General features: G+C 43.2%; 1 protein-coding gene across 2 annotated transcripts in view; it reads left to right on the forward strand.

Annotated features, from left to right (window-relative positions):
* Positions 1–6,116, forward strand: part of LOC126262715 (ctenidin-1-like) — a 68,040-nt gene extending 61,924 nt beyond the window's left edge. For both annotated transcript variants that reach the window (XM_049959501.1, XM_049959502.1), the window contains exon 3: positions 5,348–6,116. In XM_049959501.1, the coding sequence (XP_049815458.1) occupies positions 5,348–5,638 (291 nt within the window). In that variant the 3' untranslated portion in view covers positions 5,639–6,116. The remainder of the gene's footprint in view (positions 1–5,347) is intronic.
* Positions 6,117–22,724: the final 16,608 nt, after the last annotated feature.

The following is a 22,724-nucleotide window of genomic DNA, read 5'->3' on the forward strand; positions in this document are numbered from 1 at the left end:
GATCCCACAGAGGGAAATGTTATTTTTTGCATGGTGTTTGGATTTCGCGTTCCTTGAAACTGCCGCCGTATTGAGTCTGAATTAGTGGACATACTGATTATTTTCGAGTCAGTGTTCATCGTTTAGTCGCTTGACGTTATTGAATACGTCCAAGGCTACCATGTCCTACGGCATTTATGCATCGGAAAAAAATTATGGTGACGTCAGAGTAATACCATTACTTTTTGTACAGAAAAAATTATTTCAGGGGGTTGGAAAGCAAAGGAATCATTCCTAGCTCGTAAATATAGTACCACCGTAGAATTATTGAATATATTCTCAATTCTAGAATTATATGTCAATTGGAGATACATTAGTTACTAAGGGTGGGAAACTGAATAGCTGATAGAAAAGTCACCACCATGCCTCTTGTCATATGCAGTTTTGCCCACAGTGATGTGACATAAAGGTATAGTGGCATAAAAAATGGTTCAAATGGCTCTGAGCACTGTGGGACTTAACTTCTGAGGTCATCAGTCCCCTAGAACTTAGAACTAATTAAACCTAACTAACCTAAGGACATCACACACATCCATGCCCGAGGTAGGATTCGAACCTGATACCGTAGCGGTCGCGCGGTTGCAGACTGTAGCGCCTAGAACCGCTCGGTATGGTGGCATAAGATGATGATAGAACCACCTGCAATGGAATTATCCAGGACACTAGTGAAGCATACATTCGTGAACTGCTTTGCCACAAGAACTTTGTAGGTAAGACAATAACAGAAGCACATAAGGGATGTCATAGTGTAGCACCCTAAAGATGGTATGTTTATTAGAGACGGTAATAAGTAGTGGCTGAATACGTACAAGTGAATTTTCATTCCCATTCCGGACACCCTTAAATAATTGACTTGTCTCTGGAATATTTCTCAGGCCCACGCGTACTGACATCAAGCGATAAATTACTTACATATATAGTCTGTTCTAACCCCAACATTCAGTTTGAGAAATGATAGAGAGATAACACTGAAAATATCTGCTTCACGAGCATAGTGCGGCCTTTTGTCAGCACAAAAGGGACGTCTATTCGCTTGCCAGCCAGGATGTTTACCTTTGTCGTGAGCGCGAGATGGGAGGATGGCTACAGCCGGATGACAGATAGCATCTTTTGGGGAAACTGGGCGACTCCCGCGGCGAAGGCATCATCTCTGGGACCGCGTGAAAGTTCATGGACGTCCGTCTTACTTTCTAGCTGTCGTTAAAGCCTCGTTTCCTCCTTGTCGTCGGCTGCGATGGCACGGCACGACGCGCGCTTTTCAGACATTCCGTCAGCTGCCACTACTGCCCATCATTCCCTTCTAATGGCTCGGAAACTACCTGAGTGCGCTTTGTGAGGCACGAGCTTCGAAAGTCAGTTACCGAGCAGGCAAGGTCTCCAACTCATACGGGAGCTCGCTGGAATCTCAGAAATGCCAACGACGTCTTACACGTTAACCTTAAACGGAAGATGTGTACCGAAAGAGAACTATTTCACTAAAGTTCACTCACGAGGAGTTCAGTACTTCTGTCGTTCAATTTTCCATGTAAAGACATGGGTAAGTTATTGCATTATACGGTTACGCATATTTATAGTATTGCTTTCAGACTGAATCTTTCCTTCTTGCATAAGGACATGATTTGCAGTAAATACTGTAGTATACAATTATATGGAAACTCGAAATGTGCCATCTTACTCGTAATCATAAGAAGGGGGTAGAACCTTCCAAAACCATTGAGCGATTCCGTTGCCATCTTTTTCAAAGGAAGTAATTTCAAAGACCTTATTGAACATCGTAGAAAAACAGGTGGATCTTCCAATGGGTGAGCATGAAGGAGAATTCATAAAACAGAGATCCTGCGTAATGCGAATCACTTAGCTCTTGAGGATTTTGAAAGTAAAAACTATCAGGTAAAGATACATGGAACATTTGTGTTCCTTGATTTATGAGAAGCGTCCGAGTTGATCGTAAGATAGACAGTAGTTTCTCAAAAATTTGGCAAACTTCGCAGTAGATATAATGACAAGACCTCGTATGTAAGACATGAACGGAATCTCCGAAGGTAAACGTTTCATGGGGAAGTCATTTGAGAAGCAGACAAGAGTAAGACAGGCCAATGATTTGACCCAATTCTTGAGGAACCACAACCCAGAAAAAATAATTAGAGCACGAAATATTACAGTAATGGGAGGTATCTGTCCGGGCAAAAAAGAAACTGGCGCTGAAGGTAGAGTGTGCAACATTTTTTAAATGGCCTGTCATTAATAGCAAAGGGTAAAGAAGAAGTGAAACGACATGAACGTATGGGAACCTATGTGAAGTTTGGAAAGTAAGACAGAGGTACTATCAGAATTAAAGAAGTGACCGCAGGTCGTGAGTCGTGTGCTCAAAATTTTCAGTCTGCCAGAAAGTTTCAGATCAGCACACACTTCGCTTCAAAGAATACTTGAAACCATGTGTGATGGCTATTATTTTTCAAAGTCCGATCGGTGGCGAAATGGAAACTACAATGAAAATAAAAAATGTTTTATATGCAACATCTGGCTACATCTTGCAGCTACTTTTCTGTGTAGCCGCCGCTCTCACTTACACACTTGCTGCAGCGTTGTACGAACTCTCCAATATATTCGACATGGAAACCAGTGGCCAGTGCTTTCAGTTAATTCGGTTCCTGTGCAAAATGTTGTCCTCTTAGCCACATGTAAGCAAAGAGACGAAAATCAAATGGAGCCACAAACGGACTGTATGGGGATTGATCAAACGCTTGCCATCGAAAACGCTGAAGGGGCGACTTTGTTGCAGCTACAGTGTGTGGCTGAGTAGTGTCATGAAGAAGAACAATGCCTGACAAAAACGTTACTCTTCGATTGTTCTGAATTGTCCTTCGAAGACGATTTTCTCGATTCACCTGATCCACTCGCTGAACAAGATCATCTACTGAGACCCGCATCCTTCTCTGACCTCCATAATTATGAACGTCCGTACCTCCTGTTTCAAAGTTTCTGTACCACTGCCGCACTTTTTCTGTCACTCATAACAGTTGCGTTATGCGGGCTGCGCGGAAATCAGGCGGAACCTCTCAACATGAAGAAATCGAATAGTAGCAGAACTTCACACACGGCGGGAGACGGTACTACACGTTCCCGATATACTGTTGGTGGAACAGCAACCTATTCAACATTGAAAAAGTGGATGTTTTTAGTCTATAGTCGCAATTTATTTATTTATTTCTGTGGGTTGCAGCAACAAAATTGGAGAATGATACGACAGCAAAGAATTAAATGAAACTCTGAAAGTGAACAACATAAATAAGGAATTATAGGTTACATGTTAAACAGAGCTGTGTAAAGATTTTAAAAAATCACCAGATAACGAAGAGATTAGAGATCAGTATATAAGTAAATGGGTGAGTAACTGTTCCACATGCAGACATAGAAGAAGCTGTAAGCATGTCAAAAAATAGGAAGTCTCCAGGGAAAGATAGGAAACCCTACGAATTACTGAAGTGTGGAGGATATCCACTAACTAAACAATTAACCAATCTGGTTAACAAAGTTATAACTGGTAATGAAATTCCAAACGACTGAAGAACAAGTATCACAATTCTCATGTACAAAAAAGGAAATAAGAAAGATCCATCCAACTATAGAGGGTTAAATCTGCAGAGTCCTTAAATTTAAACAAAAATAATAGGAAATAAAATAAAAAGCATTACTTCATTTGCAGAGGGGCAGTACGATTTTAGATCCGGTAGGTCATGGACAGATGCAGTATTCATTCTTAGAAGATTCTAGAGAAATCCATTGAACACAACAGACCAGCTTTCCTTTGTGTTATTGATTTACAGAAGGATTTCGATAGGATTCAGTTAACAGATGTGGTAAACCAGCTCTACATTCAAAAGATTCCTTCCAGCTTAATAAAACCAGTTGTAGGCATTTATTCCAACAATAACATCCAGGCGAAAATTGGATCCAGGTTAACTAGCTGCATAGCAGTTAACAGTGGTATTACACAAGAAGACTTTTTGAACCCGCTATTTCTTAATATAGTCATGGACGAGATGATAAAAAAGTTATTGGCTAGCAGTGGTTGTAGAATGGGGGATGAAGGAGTAAAAGTCAGTTGTAATGCTGACGATGCATTTCTGTTGGCAAATGGCGACGATAACCTGAAGAAGCTTTTACGTGTTTTTAACGTGACAGCCAAAAACATAAATATGGTGACACTCACTCAAAAACACAAATGTTTTATGACATCTGTGGAATCAGTTGGACGCAGACTGGAAATGGACGAAAAAATTATTCAATAGGTAATGACACTGAAGTATCTTGGTATTGAAGTGTCCAGTAGTGGAAAAGTCAAATAGGAAGCCAGTAGCAAAAGCAGACAAAGGGTGTTTCAATGATACTTTTTGAAACACACGGACACAGGATTAAAATGGCTCTAAGCAATATCGGACTTAACATCTGAAGTCATCAGTCCCCTAGACTTAGGACTACTTTAAGTTAACTAACCTAGGGACATCACACACATCCATGCCCGAGGCAGGGTTAGAACCTGCGACCGCAGCAACAGCGCGGTCCCGGACTGAAGCGCCTAGAGCCGCTCGGCCACAGATGCCGGCTGACACAGGAATAGAAGCAAAGGCAAGAGTATTCAAAACAATAGTCAGTCCAATTGGGACATATACAGGTGAGGCAAGACCGGAAAAATTGAAAACAAGCAGACTTCTGGAAACCACGGAAATGAGAATTTTCCGAAGGATTACAGGGAAGACAATGCGAGAAACAGAGAGAAGTGAAAGCATTAGGAAAGGATGTAAAGTGAACTCCATTAATAAGTGGGTACATAAGAGAAATCATGAATGGTAAGAAATGGTAAGAAATAAATTAGAAGTTGGTAAAAGAAGTACTGACTGTCGAAGGAAATGATGGAGCAACATCCTCGGGGTAGGCTGAGCGGTACTGAAGTGAACAGGCTTTGGCCTAGGAAGAAAGGAAGAAGAGTAAGAAGAACATGTATTTATTGTATACTGCCTACCGTTTTCGGACACAGTACCACCTTCAGGCCATCCCCTGGCACGGATTCATCACACTCTGTCGTTCAAGGCACCTTTACGTGCTCATTGTGCACTCAGAACTGAAAAGTGCGGCGTGACACGATTGACTGGCATACTAGAGACACTGAACAACACAGCTGCACAAAGATTCGTCGGACTTTTAAATAAAGCTCTTATGTTACTTTTTGGACAAGGAGAAATAGTCTCATTTACGTGATATATGGCTCACGTACTGAAATGCACGTTTGTTTTGTATTCCCCTGCAGCCGCAGCCGTACAACTTCCAGTACCAGGTTCGCGACCCGCCGTCGGGCAACGACTTCGGGCAACAGGAGAGCGGCGACGGGGCGGGTAACGTGCGCGGCACGTACCAGGTGCTGCTGCCCGACGGCCGCAACCAGGTGGTGCGCTACACGGCCAGCGACGCCACGGGCTACGTGGCCGACGTGCAGTACTCCGGGGGCGGCGGCGGCGGCTTCGGGGGCGGCTTCGGAGGCGGCGGCTTTGGCGGCGGCGCCGGCTCGGGCACCTACCTGCCGCCCTTCGGCAGGAAGTGAGCCGCCCACCGCCCCCGTCCACCGACGCTGTACAGGACGACGCGCCGCCCTCGCCGACCACCCCGTTGTTCCCCCACTGAGAGTCAGACGCGGAATGTTACATTTATTAATCTTTTGTTTTAACACCTCCTCCGCATTACTCTTCGTTCAGCGCGGCCGTCTTCCCTGCCTGGCCGCCTGATTAACAGTACAAGCGTGGGGATCTGGGATCACCGCTTGTTTCCTACTCAAGTTCCTTGCAATAGCATCAGCTAACACTGAAAGTAGCTCTCGATATGACAGCTGTCTCGTTAGGCAAAAGACTCTGACTTCGTACTGTTTTTGACACAGCTATTGCCTGGTTCGTTGAGGAGGAAACAGCCCCGCGCAAGTGTTTTACTCTGTATGCTGTAGACTGAGAACGCTGCTTTATGTAGCTAGTATGTATTTTAAGCATGTTTTAGTTCATTCATATAATAAATTATTTTTGAGCATATAACGTGGTTTTACTCTTTTAACAAGTTACAAAATCCTGGCTAATATTAACAGTTGGTGCTGTTTTTAGTCACAAGACTACTTAGATTTTAATAAGTTCACCCGTAGAATTTAAGGAGTATCTGCAGTGTCACACCAATTCCACTGTCTATTGACAAGGCATCTGACACTTTAACAACACACTCTGCACCTGCCATTCACCGAAGTGGTGTTTGCCATTGTTTGCCATATCGAGGAAAGTGTCCTCTCTATCGTGATGAAAAGCTACAGCAAATATCTATAAACGACACACATGAAACACCGACAGAAAATGTGAAGCATATTGTGTTACAATAACCGAGACATTTGAAAGGTATTGCACAATGGGCTAGTGGTATTCTAAGATCGCGATTGCCATATTTGGCACTCGAAAAATACTGAAGAAAAATCTTATGTTACGGCGCTTCAGAAATTTCTAATAGCAGTGAAAAATCCTACACCATAGAGCACACTGGAATCGGCAATGCAATGGAACTTACAGATGAAGGATGTTCGTTGAATTCGGTACCACTTTCCTAAATACAGTGGCGTGACAAAAATCATGGGATACCTCGTAATGTCGAGTCGAACCTCCTTTTCCTCAGCATAGAGCAGCAACTCGACGTAGCATGGACTCAACAAGTCGTTTGAAGTCCCCTGCAAAAATATTGATCCATTGCTGCTGCTATAGCTGTCCATAATTGCGAAAGTGTTGCTGGTGCAGTATTTTGTTCACGAAGTGACCTCTAGATTATATCCCATAAGTATTCGTGTCGGGCGATCTGGATGGCCAAATCATTCGCTCGAATTGTCCAGAATGTTCTGCAAACCCATCGCGAACAACTGTGGCACGGTGACAAGGAGGATTGTCATGGGAAGATTAAGTCGATGAACGGCTGCCAGCGCTCTCCCAGAAGCGAAACATTACCATTTCCAGTCTATGGTCGGTTAAGGAGGACCAGAGGACCCAATCCATTCTATGCAAACACAGCCCACAGCATAAAGGAACCACCACCAACTTGGACAGTGTTGGTGACAAATTGGATCCATGGTTTAATGGGGTTTGTGCCACACTCGAACCTTACCATCAGCTCTTACCAAATGAAATAGGGTCTCATCTGACCAGTTCACGGTTTTCCAGTCGTTTAGGGTCCAACCGATATGGTCACGAGCCCAGGAGAGTCGCTGCAGGCGATGTCGTGCTGTTAGCAAAGGCACTCGCGTCAGTCGTCTGCTGCCGTACCCCATTAACGCCAAATTTCGCCGCACTGCCCTAACGGATACTTTCGTCGTACGTCCTGCCTTGATTTTTGAGCCTATTTCGCACAGTCTTGCCTGCCTGTCAGCACTGACCACTCTACGCAAATGCCGCACTGCTCTCGGTCGTTAAGTGAAGGCAATTAGCTACTGCGTTGTCCGTTGTGACAGGCAACGCTTGAAATCTATTCTCGCATACTCTTCACACTGTGGATCTTGGAATACTGAATTCCCTAACTACACTGCTGCCCAAAATTTAAGCAACAAACCGCTGTTTCCTCTCCTATGTTTAATTCACTAAAATGTCCGTACGCTCATCTTCTGCACGGGAGATGGCATTTCGGTCAACGGAAAGCCACGCCAACGATGACGTCAGGGCATCTATCAAACGGCTTGTATCGGTTTTTCGGGTAGTCCCACATCCACAATCGCTGTGTACACAGTCACAGATGGTGCAGTATGGCACGGAGAAGACACCCACCAGGCTGTCTGCGGCGGAGGACTATAGGGAGGATGGAAGCAGAACACCGGCAAAATCATGTAGCCCGATGGCTTAACGTGAATCCTTCTGTTGTCTCTCGGATGTGCCGACAGTTTAGAGAGACTGAAACTGCATCACGGAGACCAGGCCAGGGCCGAATACGTATCATATGAGAAAGAGAGGACCGTTATTTGGCTGTAAGGACACGAGGGTACCGCCTTAGTAGTGCATAGCAACTGGCATCGGAGCCCGCAGCATCCACTGGACGTGTTGTATCGAGGCAAATGGTGTAGGGGAGGATTCGACAGGGTTGCCTTTACTGTCGGAGATCTGCTGTATGTGTGCCTCTGACGCGTCTCCTCAGAGGGAACATCTGGAGTGAAGTCGTCAACATGCCACTTAAACAGTCGAAGAGTGAGCCAGTGTCCTTTTTCACAGATGTCCTGATTCGGTCTGGAGAGTGATTCTCGACGGATTCGCATCTGAGGGGAATGTGGATCACGATTTCGAGATCCGAACATTGTGGAAAGAGACCGATTTCGAGGAGGATCGCTAATGCTGTGGGCATGGATTATGTTGACCATTCTAACACCTCTTCATGAAACCGTGCGGCTGAATCGGAAAGGTTTAACTGCTGTCAGATACCGTGACAATGTCTTGAGACCTCATCTGTGGTTGTGCGCCTAGACTTCGAATTGATGGATTATAATGCTCGACCTCGTAGAGCTCGGGTGGTTGATGTTACCTTGGAAACGGAAGATACTGCAGGCATGGCATGGCTTGCTCGCTCTCCGCATCTGAATACCGTTGAGCATGTCTGCCATGCGCTAGGGACACGGGTTGTATCACGTCAACATTCACCAACCACTCTCCAAGGCTTGCGAGCAGAATGGGCGTTATTACTTCAACAAGACATTGATGACGTCAACATGACATTGATGACTTTATTCACAGCACACTCCGTCGTTATCAGGCCTCTATTGCTGCCAGCGGCAGTCACACCCCACAGTGAACACAGTAACCAGTTGTCGGAATGTGTGTTCAAGTATATTAAGTTAGAAATAACGAAGAACATTTTCGTCCACTGTTATGCATGTTGCAGTTGGCTAATGGTTCTAATGGCTCTGAGCAATATGGGACTTAACATCTTAGGTCATCAGTCCCCTAGAACTTAGAACTACTTAAACCTAACTAACCTAAGGACATCACACACATCCATGCCCGAAGCAGGATTCGAACCTGCGACCGTAGCGGTCGCGCGGTTCCAGACTGAAGCGCCTAGAACCGCTCGGCCACTTCGGCCGGCTATGTTGCAGTTGTTGATATTCTGTTTTCTTTACACTGTTTCTACTTTGCTATCACCTGTCTATATTATTTTGTGGCAAAATAAAAGCAACCTTGCTAAATTTCCGTTTATTGAATTAATGTTGGACACCAGTGTATTTCCGAAAAGGACTGACCCATGAGTCTAGCTCCACTACCATTCCGCGTTCAAAGACCTAATTTCAGTCGTGCGACCATAAATGACAGCTCAGCTAATGCACGGACCTTTTATACCATGTGTACGCTATACTACTGGTATACTATTGGTATTCCATGACTTTCGTCACAATAGTGTACATAGATCGTTAACTTGAATGTGTATCACGTTGGTGATTCATCCAATTCTTTTACAGTCAAATCAAACAATTGCCTAAAACACGTATTTAATTGAATTTTAATTGCCCTGTAATCATATAGCAGCCTCTGCTCCATGCATGTTAAGTAAATTGTACGGAACGCATATTATAAGGTGGACAATTTGCTGTGACATTTTTCTTTCCAGGTCTCGCTGGAAAAGGTTTGGGATAGTTTGCGTTAGCTCTCGTAGCACAATACCAGGATCGCCCTACTAAAAAAAATGGTGGGATAGAATACTTGTACGTTCCTGAGTTACCTACGTGACGTGCATGGCGTACGAGAGTTGAGAAGTGAGGTTTCTCGCCTATTCTGCCAGGGAAGACGTTTCATTCACTCTTTTAGACTCACTGCAAAAGCTTGTAGTGTTTTTCGAGAACATTTTTATATTTTCGAAGGTGCCAAGAACGTCTTCCTCCTGCGCTTTCCCGCAGGTTCTGATTGGACCAGTAATACGCGCCTTAGAGAGTGGCACTGGACTGGTCAAATACGATTCACAGAAAGCGCGTACGCATAACTCCACTTTGGAGAGAGTCAGGCGAGGTAGTGCCAGAAGTAGAGTGCAGTAGTCGGTAGGCAGGCGGGCAGCAAGCAGCCAGCACAGAGGAGAAGACGATGCCTGAGGAAGTAGCCTCTGCTAGCTGAGTGTGTAAGTCGAAATCCAATTGCAAGTTGGTTTTGGTAGAAGGTTAGGACGCTATGGAACTTAATAGTATCAGAGCTTTCAGGAACAGAGAATGTTAATAGTCGTCCACGTTAGTTTCAGTGAGGAGAAAATAGTCATAGCGAGTCAATCCTGGTGTCTACGAATGTTGCATGGCCAGATATGTGGAAAAGTAAGGGTCTTTAGTAACACATGCTGTTACCGTGAATCAATACTTTGTTTAATGGAACTCTAACCTTTCTCCTCGGGTTGAAATCCATGCTCTACTGATAGAACATTTCGTTAATATAGCCAAATGTGGAACAACGTCTCCTTTCATTGTGAAACGGTGCATTCTTAGTACCCACATGTCTAATAATCTTTCTAGTGCTACCATCTTGAACAATAACCGCTTCGCTGCTCTTGTAAATAATTCATTAAACGATCGGTTTCGTAGCCTAGGAGCCACATTATCAGTGGCCAGTCCATAGCTGGCCACTTTCCCGCCTACATCTCCATGTATTGCGGTCTGTTGTATTTATGTCGCTCTGGATGGGTTGGACCTCTATTTCTAATGGTTAACAGTTACCTTCGGCCTACTGTAGTTTCTTTGGATTCGTGGCACTGTTGAGGAACTGTGGACCCATACTTTCCACGTACCTCACGATTGCGTCATTTATTCATAGAAAACGAATGTTCCGCCCCGTCCATGGTTCGCCATATTTAACTGATGATGCGGCTTCTAGGCTACGAAATCAGTCGTTAAATAAATTATTTACAAGAGCAGCTAAGCGGTTATTATTCAAGATGTCTACTTATGGCTGCGGTTGTCACTCTTACAATGGTAGACTACAATCCCCTTCAGCCCCAGAGGTACTACTATGCTGATCATATTGTATGCTGTATTCATTTCTGACAACAAACTCGTCACGACAGTATCATTGAACCAACCACAATGATTTTATTAATTGCTTTGGTGTTATATATTTAGTTAACGTCAATAAATTGTTAGTTCGAGATCCACTTTGTTCAGTACCAGATAATCTCACCATGAGCCCCGCCCTGTTCTCCTTTTTGCTTTGGCAATCTAAAATACATAAGGTCTGAAAAGGTTTTTGAAAACAAGATTGTTGTCTGTGTTAGGCTGCACTGAGTCGAGAGTTTTCCTTGCACAAGTTTAAACAGGGATGAGACTCTTTTACTTTCAGGGTTAAAACTATTCATAAATTATTTACGACTTGGTATAGCCATGGCAGTTGTGCTGAAAGACTAACTATACGTAGAGAGAGAATTTTATTAGAAGCATTTCTGATGTGTTGTTCTAGGGAAGTATGCAGTAACAGACTAGCGTTTCATGTCACTTTTAATTTCGACCATCATTATCTTCAGTCTTTTCACCAACCATGGGCTAAACGAGACAACTAGCACCTTTCAAAGACACAAAACTGTATACAAGGGTATATGACTGTCAAACCTAAATTTTGAGAAAACTGCAAGTTTATGGCATAAAATTCTGTAAATTTTGTGTTTTCGTGAATAATGATTTAAGACCCATAGTTTCCACAGTGAGTCCCATCCCATTGCCAAATTGCCAACCTCTCTCTGCAGGCCAATGTGTGGCAAGACGGAGTGCTGTTACTAATACGAGGTGCATTCAAGTTCTAAGGCCTCCGATTTTTTTTCTCTGGACTGGAAAGAGATAAAAACATGCGCATTGTTTTAAAATGAGGCCGCGTTCATTGTCAATACCTCCTAGAGATGGCAGCACCGTACGGCAGATGGAATTTTACCGCCAGCGGCGAGAACGAGAACTGTTTTAAATACTTAAAATGGTGACGTTTTCCTTACTTGAACAGTGTGCAATCATTCGTTTTCTGAATTTGCGTGGTGTGAAACCAACTTAAATTCATCGACAGTTGAAGGAGACATGTGGTGATGGAGTTATGGATGTGCCGAAAGTGCGTTCGTGGCTGCGACAGTTTAATGAAGGCAGAACATCGTGTGACAACAAACCGAAACAACCCCGGGCTCGCACAAGCCGGTCTGACGACATGATCGAGAAAGTGGAGAGACTTGTTTTGGGGGATCGCTGAATGACTGTTGAACAGATCGCCTCCAGATTTGGCATTTCTGTGGGTTCTGTGCACACAATCCTGCATGACGACTTGAAAATGCGAAAAGTGTCATCCAGGTGGGTGCCACGAATGCTGACGGACGACCACATGGCTGCCCATGTGGCATGTTGCCAAGCAATGTTGACGCACAACGACAGCATGAATGGGACTTTCTTTTCGTCGGTTGTGACAATGGACGAGACGTGGATGCCATTTTTCAATCCAGAAACAAAGCGCCAGTCAGCTCAATGGAAGCACACAGATTCACCGCCACCAAAAATATTTCGGGTAACCGCCAGTGCTGAAAAAATTATGGTGTCCATGTTTTGGGACAGCGAGGGCGTAATCCTTACCCATTGCGTTCCAATGGGCACTACGGTAACAGGTGCATCCTACGAAAATGTTTTGAAGAACAAATTCCTTCCTGCACTGCAACAAAAACGTCCGGGAAGGGCTGGGCGTGTGCTGTTTCACCAAGACAACGCACCCGCACATAGAGCTAACGTTACGCAACAGTTTCTTCGTGATAACAACTTTGAAGTGATTCCTCATGCTCCCTACTCACCTGACCTGGCTCCTAGTGACTTTTGGCTTTTTCCAACAATGAAAGACACTCTCCGTGGCCGCACATTCACCAGCCGTGCTGCTATTGCCTCAGCGATTTTCCAGTGGTCAAAACAGACTCCTAAAGAAGCCTTCGCCACTGCCATGGAATCATGGCGTCAGCGTTGTGAAAAATGTGTACGTCTGCAGGGCGATTACGTCGAGAAGTAACGCCAGTTTCATCGATTTCAGGTGAGTAGTTAATTAGAAAAAAAATCGGAGGCCTTAGAACTTGAATGCACCTCGTAAATAAATGCGTAATGATAGTTGAAATACATGTAACATCAATGTGTTAGTCTTAGCGCACAAAATAAACAAACAATATTAAGCCAACATTTACATGACAATTACCATTTGGCGTTGGCGACAGGCGCAGTATGCTATGCTCGTTCCATAGATATTACTGCTCTTTGAGCAGTAACTACAAGCACAGTTGCTACAATTTATTCATACATATCATGAATGAATTGAATATTTTTGCTCTGTTCGTCATATGTAGTAGTTACAGAATTGTGTACACACATTTACAAAATTTTAATGTTATGCAGTTTATGGACTTTACTGAGGTAGAGGATATGAAAGAATTGTTTCATTTATTTATCGAACAAAACACAATAAAGCAATATTAATACGTAGCTGCATACTGAATCTACTAAGGGGAAGTAGCCACAACGGATATCTTAACGATTTTATTTACCTTCCTTGACAACATTACAAACACAGCATATGTATAAAAACCTTTTGCTGACAACGAATGTACATATTTGCTTCGACAAAAACGTGGTTAAGAACAGCTGAAACTCACTGTACTCATTTCAAGGCGTTTACTTAATGTTCAATTGACAAAACAGTGGTGTACAAAGTAGATGGTGTGACTAGTGAACGCGGCCACAGTCTCTGCCGAAGAGAAGGGACGCTCGCTGGTGAATAAGCAGTAGGGCGATGGAATGTGATAGACGAACACAATTTCAAAGTAAGATAAGGATTTTTTATCCAGATATTTTATCTTTATAACAGTTAATTTGAAAAATTTCAGTAAATATAATTGACGATAGCCAGATGATAAGAACCTGTCTCTCAAAATGCATAGTTGCCTGTTACAATAATTTACGTTGTGTTGTCTCCTAAATAAATGTAACAACATTTACACAATTTTAAAAATAAAATACTGAATCAAAATTCGTTCAGTTTTATTTCTCTCGCAGCCAACTGAACACAGCTACTAGCATACAGCACGTGATGATGAATTCCGTACACAGGTGAACAAAAGTTAATCTGTCTTTGAGCATAGAAGCTTGTCTTCTAAATTTGTCAAAGAGTGTGGATAACTATGGACTGGACGTCGATATGCACAAAATGCAATTTATTGTCTTCAACATTCAATGCTCACTTCACCTGATTGTGGTAGGCCTTACAGACTTTGATTGTGACTGCATCGTTAGGACGTACAGAGGTAGCTCAAAAATATCATGCGTTTTGTACACTATTTTCATAGGCTTCCTAATAATTTGCGTCCGATTTCCGAAAGAGATAAAGGCAAGCGTCACAACTTAGATTTTATTACTTTTTCATTATAGGAAAAGAAAGGAATCCAGTGACATTTTTGACCTTACCGTATTGGCGCCCGTGGGTTCTTAAAAAATTAAGCTGCGGCTGCATTGCGAAGTCGCTTCGTAGTACGCCCGTGTCCCGAAAACCATACAATTTTGTGTTATGACGAGCAGTAAATTCTTTCCCTTTGCTTTCGATGTGTTTTTAAATTTTTAATTTTCCTTCACTACCACGTAAATTAAAATATTTATCTCATATCGTCATTCTCCGTGTCAGTGTACTAGTATTTAGTTTCCTATCGCGACTACTTCAAACTAAGTACGATGGATTGGAGATCTGTATAATCCGGAGATAATGGCTCAGACTGCGATGTACACATTTTGTCAGTAAGTGAAAAATGTGTATATGTCCAACAGATTAACTGGTAACACACTCCCACACAACAGATATCACCTAGCATCTGTCTCGTAAATATATGGCCATACGCTCACACAAATTAGCTCTGCTACTCTATCCAGCCATTACACTACGTCTCATATCTGTATGATAACTGGAATTAGATCTTTGTGACACTTACCTATCAAAAGTAATCTATCCCGTTTTGACGAAATTCGAGTTCAAGGAGATTGATGTTATGAATTAATACTGATGTGAAAATAGAGTAAATGCGCGGAATATTAAAGTCTATGTTTTAGCGCAAAATGTTAATAATAGTGTCATACTGTCACTACTTGCGTTTGATGTCGGCCACATGCGCAGTAAGAGATGCCCGCTCCAATATACTGGATGTATCAAAAAGAATTATCCGGTTTAAAAAAATCATAACTATTATATTATTTGAGACATGCGCGTGAACAACGTACTGTTGGAAAAAGCAAACTCTCGAGTTTTACATGGTTCCCTCTAGATAGCAGCAGTGTACGTCCATTTCAGTTCTAGTAAAAAAGGCGTCGGGACAACAGAAAGCGTTCTGCGTTCTACGTTTGGCGCAGTGTGGGTCAGTAATAACTGTTCACCGTGACTTTCGTACTAGGTATGTTGTGGATCCTCCTACAGCACAGGCGATGGAATGAACAATTGCGAGAAAGAGGTTGTTTGTGTAACGGCAAATCTCTGCGCCGTCCCCGAGTGTATGACACAGACGTCGAACGCATCCGCCATAGTTTCACAAGGAGTCTACAGAAATCCGTTCGCCAGGCTGCTCGACAGCTCAGCATGCCTCCGATGTCCGTCTGGCGTGTGCTTCGTCGACGGTTACACATAAAACCATACAAAACTCAGCTACTGCAAGCTCGTCGTGAAGGTGACAAACAACAACGTTTGGAGTTCTCTAATTTCGTTCTTAGTAATATGGAGGAAGACAGTTTTCTTCCACGCTTAGTCTTTAGTGACGAGGCAGCATTCTATTTAAATTGAAAGGTGAACCGTCTTAATGTGAGAATATGTGGCACAGAACAACCACATAAAGTACAACAGTAGAGGGGCTCTCCAAAATTTAATGTGTTTCCTGCAGTTTCACGGGAAAAGGTGTATGGTCCATTTTTCTTTGCCGAAAACACTGTTACGGGAAGCATATATCTCGATATGCTTGAGAATTTTCTTTTCCCACAGACTGATTTGAACAACTTCATTTACCAACAGGATGGCTCTGTCATCTGGAAGTGTGCGAATCTTTAAATCAAAGGATTACTGAACGATGGATCGGTCGCGCTGGACCAAATGATTTAGCCTTACATTACTGGTCTCCAAGGTCACCAGACCTGACTGTATGTGATTATTTCTTGTGGAGCTTTATAAACGACTCTGTTTATGTGCCTCCGTTGCTAGCAAAGATGAATGAACTGAGACATCGCATAACAGCGGCTGTGGACGCTGTAACTCAAGACATGCTCGCTGCAGTGTGGAACCAATCTGGATACCGCATTGACGTATACCATGTATCTAAAAGGGGGCATATTGAATACCTATGAAAAGGTATGGAAACAAACTTTCTGAGTTTCCCGCTCATCAAATAACAAAATTCATTGTATATGTTGATTAGTTTCAGAAATATAGACGTGCCAAATCGGATGATTCTTTTTGATACACCATGTATTCCTACTCTGCAGTATTGGCATGGAGGTACTAGTCTATATCTCCATCTATATCTACATAGATACTCCGCAAGTCACCGTACGGTGCATGGCGGAGGGTACTCTGTACCACTATTTGTTACTTCCTCTCCTGTTCCACTCGCAAACGGAGCTAGGGAGAAACGACTGTCTATGTCTCCGTATGAGCCCTAATTTCTCGTATCTTATCTTTATGGTACTTACTCGCAATGTACACTCCTGGAAATGGAAAAAAGAACACATTGACACCGGTGTGTCAGACCCACCACACCATACTTGCTCCGGACACTGCGAGAGGGCTGTACAAGCAATGATCACACGCACGGCACAGCGGACACACCAGGAACCGCGGTGTTGGCCGTCGAATGGCGCTAGCTGCGCAGCATTTGTGCACCACCGCCGTCAGTGTCAGCCAGTTTGCCGTGGCATACGGAGCTCCATCGCAGTCTTTAACACTGGTAGCATGCCGCGACAGCGTGGACGTGAACCGTATGTGCAGTTGACGGACTTGAGCGAGGGCGTATAGTGGGCATGCGGGAGGCCGGGTGGACGTACCGCCGAATTGCTCAACACGTGGGGCGTGAGGTCTCCACAGTACATCGATGTTGTCGCCAGTGGTCGGCGGAAGGTGCACGTGCCCGTCGACCTGGGACCGGACCGCAGCGACGCACGGATGCACGCCAAGACCGTAGGATCCTACGCAGTGCCGTAGGGGACCGCACCGCCACTTCCCAGCAAATTAGGGACACTGTTGCTCCTGGGGTATCGGCGAGGACCATTCGCAACCGTCTCCATGAAGCTGGGCTACGGTCCCGCACACCGTTAGGCCGTCTTCCGCTCACGCCCCAACATCGTGCAGCCCGCCTCCAGTGGTGTCGCGACAGGCGTGAATGGAGGGACGAATGGAGACGTGTCGTCTTCAGCGATGAGAGTCGCTTCTGCCTTGGTGCCAATGATAGTCGTATGCGTGTTTGGCGCCGTGCAGGTGAGCGCCACAATCAGGACTGCATACGACCGAGGCACACAGGGCCAACACCCGGCATCATGGTGTGGGGAGCGATCCCCTACACTGGCCGTACACCACTGGTGATCGTCGAGGGGACACTGAATAGTGCACGGTACATCCAAACCGTCATCGAACCCATCGTTCTACCATTCCTAGACCGGCAAGGGAACTTGCTGTTCCAACAGGACAATGCACGTCCGCATGTATCCCGTGCCACCCAACGTGCTCTAGAAGGTGTAAGTCAACTACCCTGGCCAGCAAGATCTCCGGATCTGTCCCCCATTGAGCATGTTTGGGACTGGATGAAGCGTCGTCTCACGCGGTCTGCACGTCCAGCACGAACGCTGGTCCAACTGAGGCGCCAGGTGGAAATGGCATGGCAAGGCGTTCCACAGGACTACATCCAGCATCTCTACGATCGTCTCCATGGGAGAATAGCAGCCTGCATTGCTGCGAAAGGTGGATATACACTGTACTAGTGCCGACATTGTGCATGCTCTGTTGCCTGTGTCTATGTGCCTGTGGTTCTGTCAGTGTGATCATGTGATGTATCTGACCCCAGGAATGTGTCAATAAAGTTTCCCCTTCCTGGGACAATGAATTCACGATGTTCTTATTTCAATTTCCAGGAGTGTATGTTGGCGGCAATGGAATCGTTCGGCAGCCAGCTTCAACTGCAGGTTCTCTAAATTTTCTCAATAGCGATACTAGAAAAGAATGTCGCCTTCCCTTGAGAGATTGCCATATGAGTTCCCGAAGTAACTCCACAAGACTTACATGTTGTTGAAACCTACTGGTAACAAATCTAGCAGCCAGTCTCTGAATTCCTACGATGTCTTTCTTCAACATGACGTGGTATGGACCCCTATCACCCGAGCTGTACTCAAGAATAGGTCGCGTCTTTTACAGGTCCACCACCCTTTCCTAAAATTCTCCCAATAAAGCGAAGTCGACCAGTCGCCTTCCCTACCACAGTTCTCACATGCTCGTTCCACCCCATATCGCTTTTCAACGTTGCTCCCAGAAAATTAAACGACTTGACTGTGTCAAGCAGGACACTGGTAGTACTGTATCCGAACATCACAGGTTTGACCTTCCTACTCATCCGCATTAACTTACATTTTTCCACATTTAGGGCCAGCTGCCATTCATCACACCAACTAGAAATTTTGTCTAAGTCGTCTTGCACTTTGATACAGTCACTCAGCTTCGACACCTTACCGTACACCACCACATCATCAGCAAACAACCTGAGCTTGCTGCCCACCCTGTCAGCCAAATCATTTATGGATATAGAGAACAACAGCGGTCCTATTACCCTTGTCTCTGATGAACAATCATAATCGAGGACAGTATACTGCGTTCTGTTATTAAAGAAGTGTTCGTGCCATTTAAATGTCTGTGAACTCATTCCATACGCTCGTAGTTTAGTCGACCACAATACCGTTGTATCTGGGACAGAGTACCATTCTGTCCTCTAATCGCGAATCAGCGCGATCGCGGTTGACAGTACATGCACAATTGACCTGAATGCAGCGACATTGCGATGCGTTTTCCTTAGTCACCATTGTACTTGTTTACTGTAACGTCACGTCCGATGAAGTCTACGTCTATGTGCAATAACATCGTGGTCGAGTAGTGAAAACAAGGGAAGGACGCGTTGCAGACTTACGCTCTACGTCGTTCCGAAGCCGGCGCCGCCATGATGCCCCAAAACATTGTCAGACTATTGTTTACGCGGAGATTACTTAAGACTGCTTTTTGTTTATTGTTTCTATCGTGTGCATGTGACAGTTGTTTTGTATAGTAAATATTACAGTGGTTACGCTAATAACACAGAGCCAGGAAGGCATTGTGAGACTTTCTTCTGGTCTTAAATGAGTATTCGATCAAAAAATACCAAGCTTTTGCCCTCATAAAGGTAACTTTATTTTTGTTTATACGTTTCAAATAGCCAATAAGGAAAGTAAATTATGTGAAAAGAATGTTTTCGGTATCTACTTAAATCCTCTTTTACATCAATGCGTGGTGTCTCTTCTTTCGGACGCGCTATCATGACTTATGAATGTCAACAATGTGACAGATACTCGAAACGGCGAAGGTACAGAACCGCATGGAGGTATACCTCCACGCAGTATTGAGTTCTTGTTTTGCTAGACTGTCAGTGTGTAAGTGCCACTGCAGTTTACTCAACTTCACACTGAAATCTTATTTGTAAAGTACCGTTCAGTGTGTGGGCAATAATAGCTAATAAATGAATAAATAAATAAAACCGATTAATTCATTATTGAAAGCATGTTCCAGCAACTTGGTACTAATGAGCATTTAAACTAATACCTCCTATATTAGTTTGTTCGAAAGACCGCATTATGAGTAAAGCAACAGTCTCAGTAGCCTAGACCCTTTAAAATGGGTATTTAGCTTCAACGTGTAAGTAACTCATTTCTTTAGTAATTGTAGCCTGATTTCCATAGGATGTAGACGCTTCTTAAACAACTGTTTCACATTTATTTCAATAAAGATTTAATGAATAGCGTGTTGATTGACAATTGTTTTTCACACTAAATTATTGTATCATTTTAACTCTTAGCCTGTTTGCTTCATTCCCAATATATTTCTTGCCAGGGCCTCTCCATGCCACTTTATTAGGAATAACCTGCTTTATTTTACGTTTGAATTTCATTTTGTTGTTTTCAAAGTACATAAGCCTACACAAAGCTTTGTGATAAACCAGTAATTATACTAGACTGCCAGGCAACTACGGCTTTCATTTATTAATTCGTCCATCGTACAAGAGATCATATTTGGTACAACGTACTTGTCCAACATATTCATGAACACAGATGTGCATAATTCGAACTTTTACGTACATACTGTATGAAGGATGTATAGAAATAACGATTAAGCCGTAACAAAATTTAAAATTTAGTTCATAATATCACCTTATAGAGGAGTGGAAGTACTATAATGAGCAATATTTGTTTTTGGTGAAAACGATCGAGGGGCTCGAAACTTTGTGCTGAAGTTTTGATGTACTGGAGAAAAACCATCAAGGTCCACTTGGTGCTGACGAAGAACGATCCTTTTTCTACTTAAGAGCTTCTCCTTTTATGTTTCATCTTATAATACTGTAGCTTGATGTTACTGGCCTTTCAACAACACTTGCCAGTCACTGACACTTTGTAAACGAATGTCAAAATGTTACATTGTTTAGTAATAAAGTAAAGACCGATATAAAATTGCGCCACATGTTACATCCAAAGTACGCTGGGAAAAGAGTTTTTTTCGGTACCGGTATTGCGCATAAAGTTATTTCTTAAGTGAAAGCAACGCATCAAAGTAATGCACCTAAAAGTTTACAGACACCATCTTTGTTACAAAGCGTTACTGTTTATAAGTGATGTATTACGACAGAGCAGGAGCCTGTGAACACTAGAGACACTGCCACAGGTTACCCCAAAGTCGTAACGCAACACACAGACGTTGTATTAAGACATATGAATCCACTTGATGATCTAGATTTAAACCTTTGAAACGCGATGTGGATGTAAATAAACAGTGACTGGTAACAATAAACTTGTTATTTCATTTGATACAAATAATAGTCGCGGCGGAGCACAACCTAAAATGTTAGCATTTAAGCCAAACTTCACATTTCAAGAAAATTTAATGTAATGATTGATTTATCAACTAAATTACTACGGGAAAGATGACCGTTTTTTAGTATTTGTACACAACATATGCTATTTAAGAATATTCTCTTCGATGAATTTGAAAAAAAAAAGTTTACTGAAAATATTACTGAAAATATCCTTAGAGTTATAGCCGTGAACCTTTTCCACGGCGCTACGCTCGCTTAGTCGAAACCTTGGTCAAACATAATGGGTATAGCGGATCGAATACTCGCAAAGTTTTCGGAAATGAGGGGCCGTCGCATGAAAAGCTACTAGCCAAGTATACTGGACAGGTCCTTCCACAACACACCTAAGATTCATAATAAAAACCCGTGATCAACAGCTCTTATGGTGCCCTTGTGGGGGGCCGCAAATCACATAGCATTCATCATAGAAAACGGTTACATTTGCCAGAAGAACTTAATATCCGAACGTTACACCTGCTATATACAGAGAAAAACCGTCCAAACCCTGTGTCATACGAACAACAGCAACTGATTTTTGTGACTAACTACAAAATAAGTTTTGGCTACCCCAGAACTGACACATGTTCAGTGTGTGAAGAATTTAGAGCCGACTGTTATAAACCTGATTCACAAATAAACAACGAGAAACATGCATCTCAGATACAAGCTTTGAATAAGGAGAAACAACATCTAACAAGAGGAAAGCAGACAAATTTTACAAGATTAAACGTTCCGAACGTTTGAAATCCAGAAAATCTGTAATTAAGAAAGCAATCTGTATGGATTGCCAGACGAATCAACAAATGAAGCGTACTATTACCTCAGGCACTTATTCAATATTAATTTTCTTTCTTCCTGGAAATGTGTAATTTAAACGTATGACTAAATACTTTCCAAGGGAAGACCTGTCTAAGTGTGCTCAATGGTGTTCAATTTCTGTTCGGAAAATTTGCCTGACTTTGTGCCTGAAGTCAGTGAATTCAGTGATTCCTGTTGTGAACGGAATATAAACACTTGACGGTAATGTTTTGGGGTAGCTTGATGGCCTACATCGGATTCAAACTTTTGACGTCATGACAGTTCGCCTTATTTTGTCCTCCACGGGAACTGGTCAGTGAGAACTGGTCAGTGACATTTCCGATACTGGATGCCTAACAGCAGAGGTCTGAGCTTGTTGCCCAAAAGCGGCCTCGAATATTCTATTTTCAGACACCTTTACAATAAAGGTAGTATGACAGATATTAACAATTACCAGTGGGTCTCACTGTTTAGCTCCATCTCGAAGGACTGGAAAAGATTATTTATACAAAATTAATAACACAACGATCCACATGAAGATACTTACTGAGTCTCAATTTGAATTCAAAAAGGTGTTTCACTTCACGAATAAAATATTTTATACCAAATTAAAAAGGCAAAATACTGCCAACTACTATTTTATGTGATCTCTGAAAAGCATTTAACTGTACAATTAACAGTGTCTACGTTACTAAACGGGTGTCCCAGCGCAC

The sequence above is a fragment of the Schistocerca nitens genome, chromosome 6 (genome assembly GCF_023898315.1).
Source record: "Schistocerca nitens isolate TAMUIC-IGC-003100 chromosome 6, iqSchNite1.1, whole genome shotgun sequence".
NCBI lineage: Eukaryota > Metazoa > Arthropoda > Insecta > Orthoptera > Acrididae > Schistocerca > Schistocerca nitens.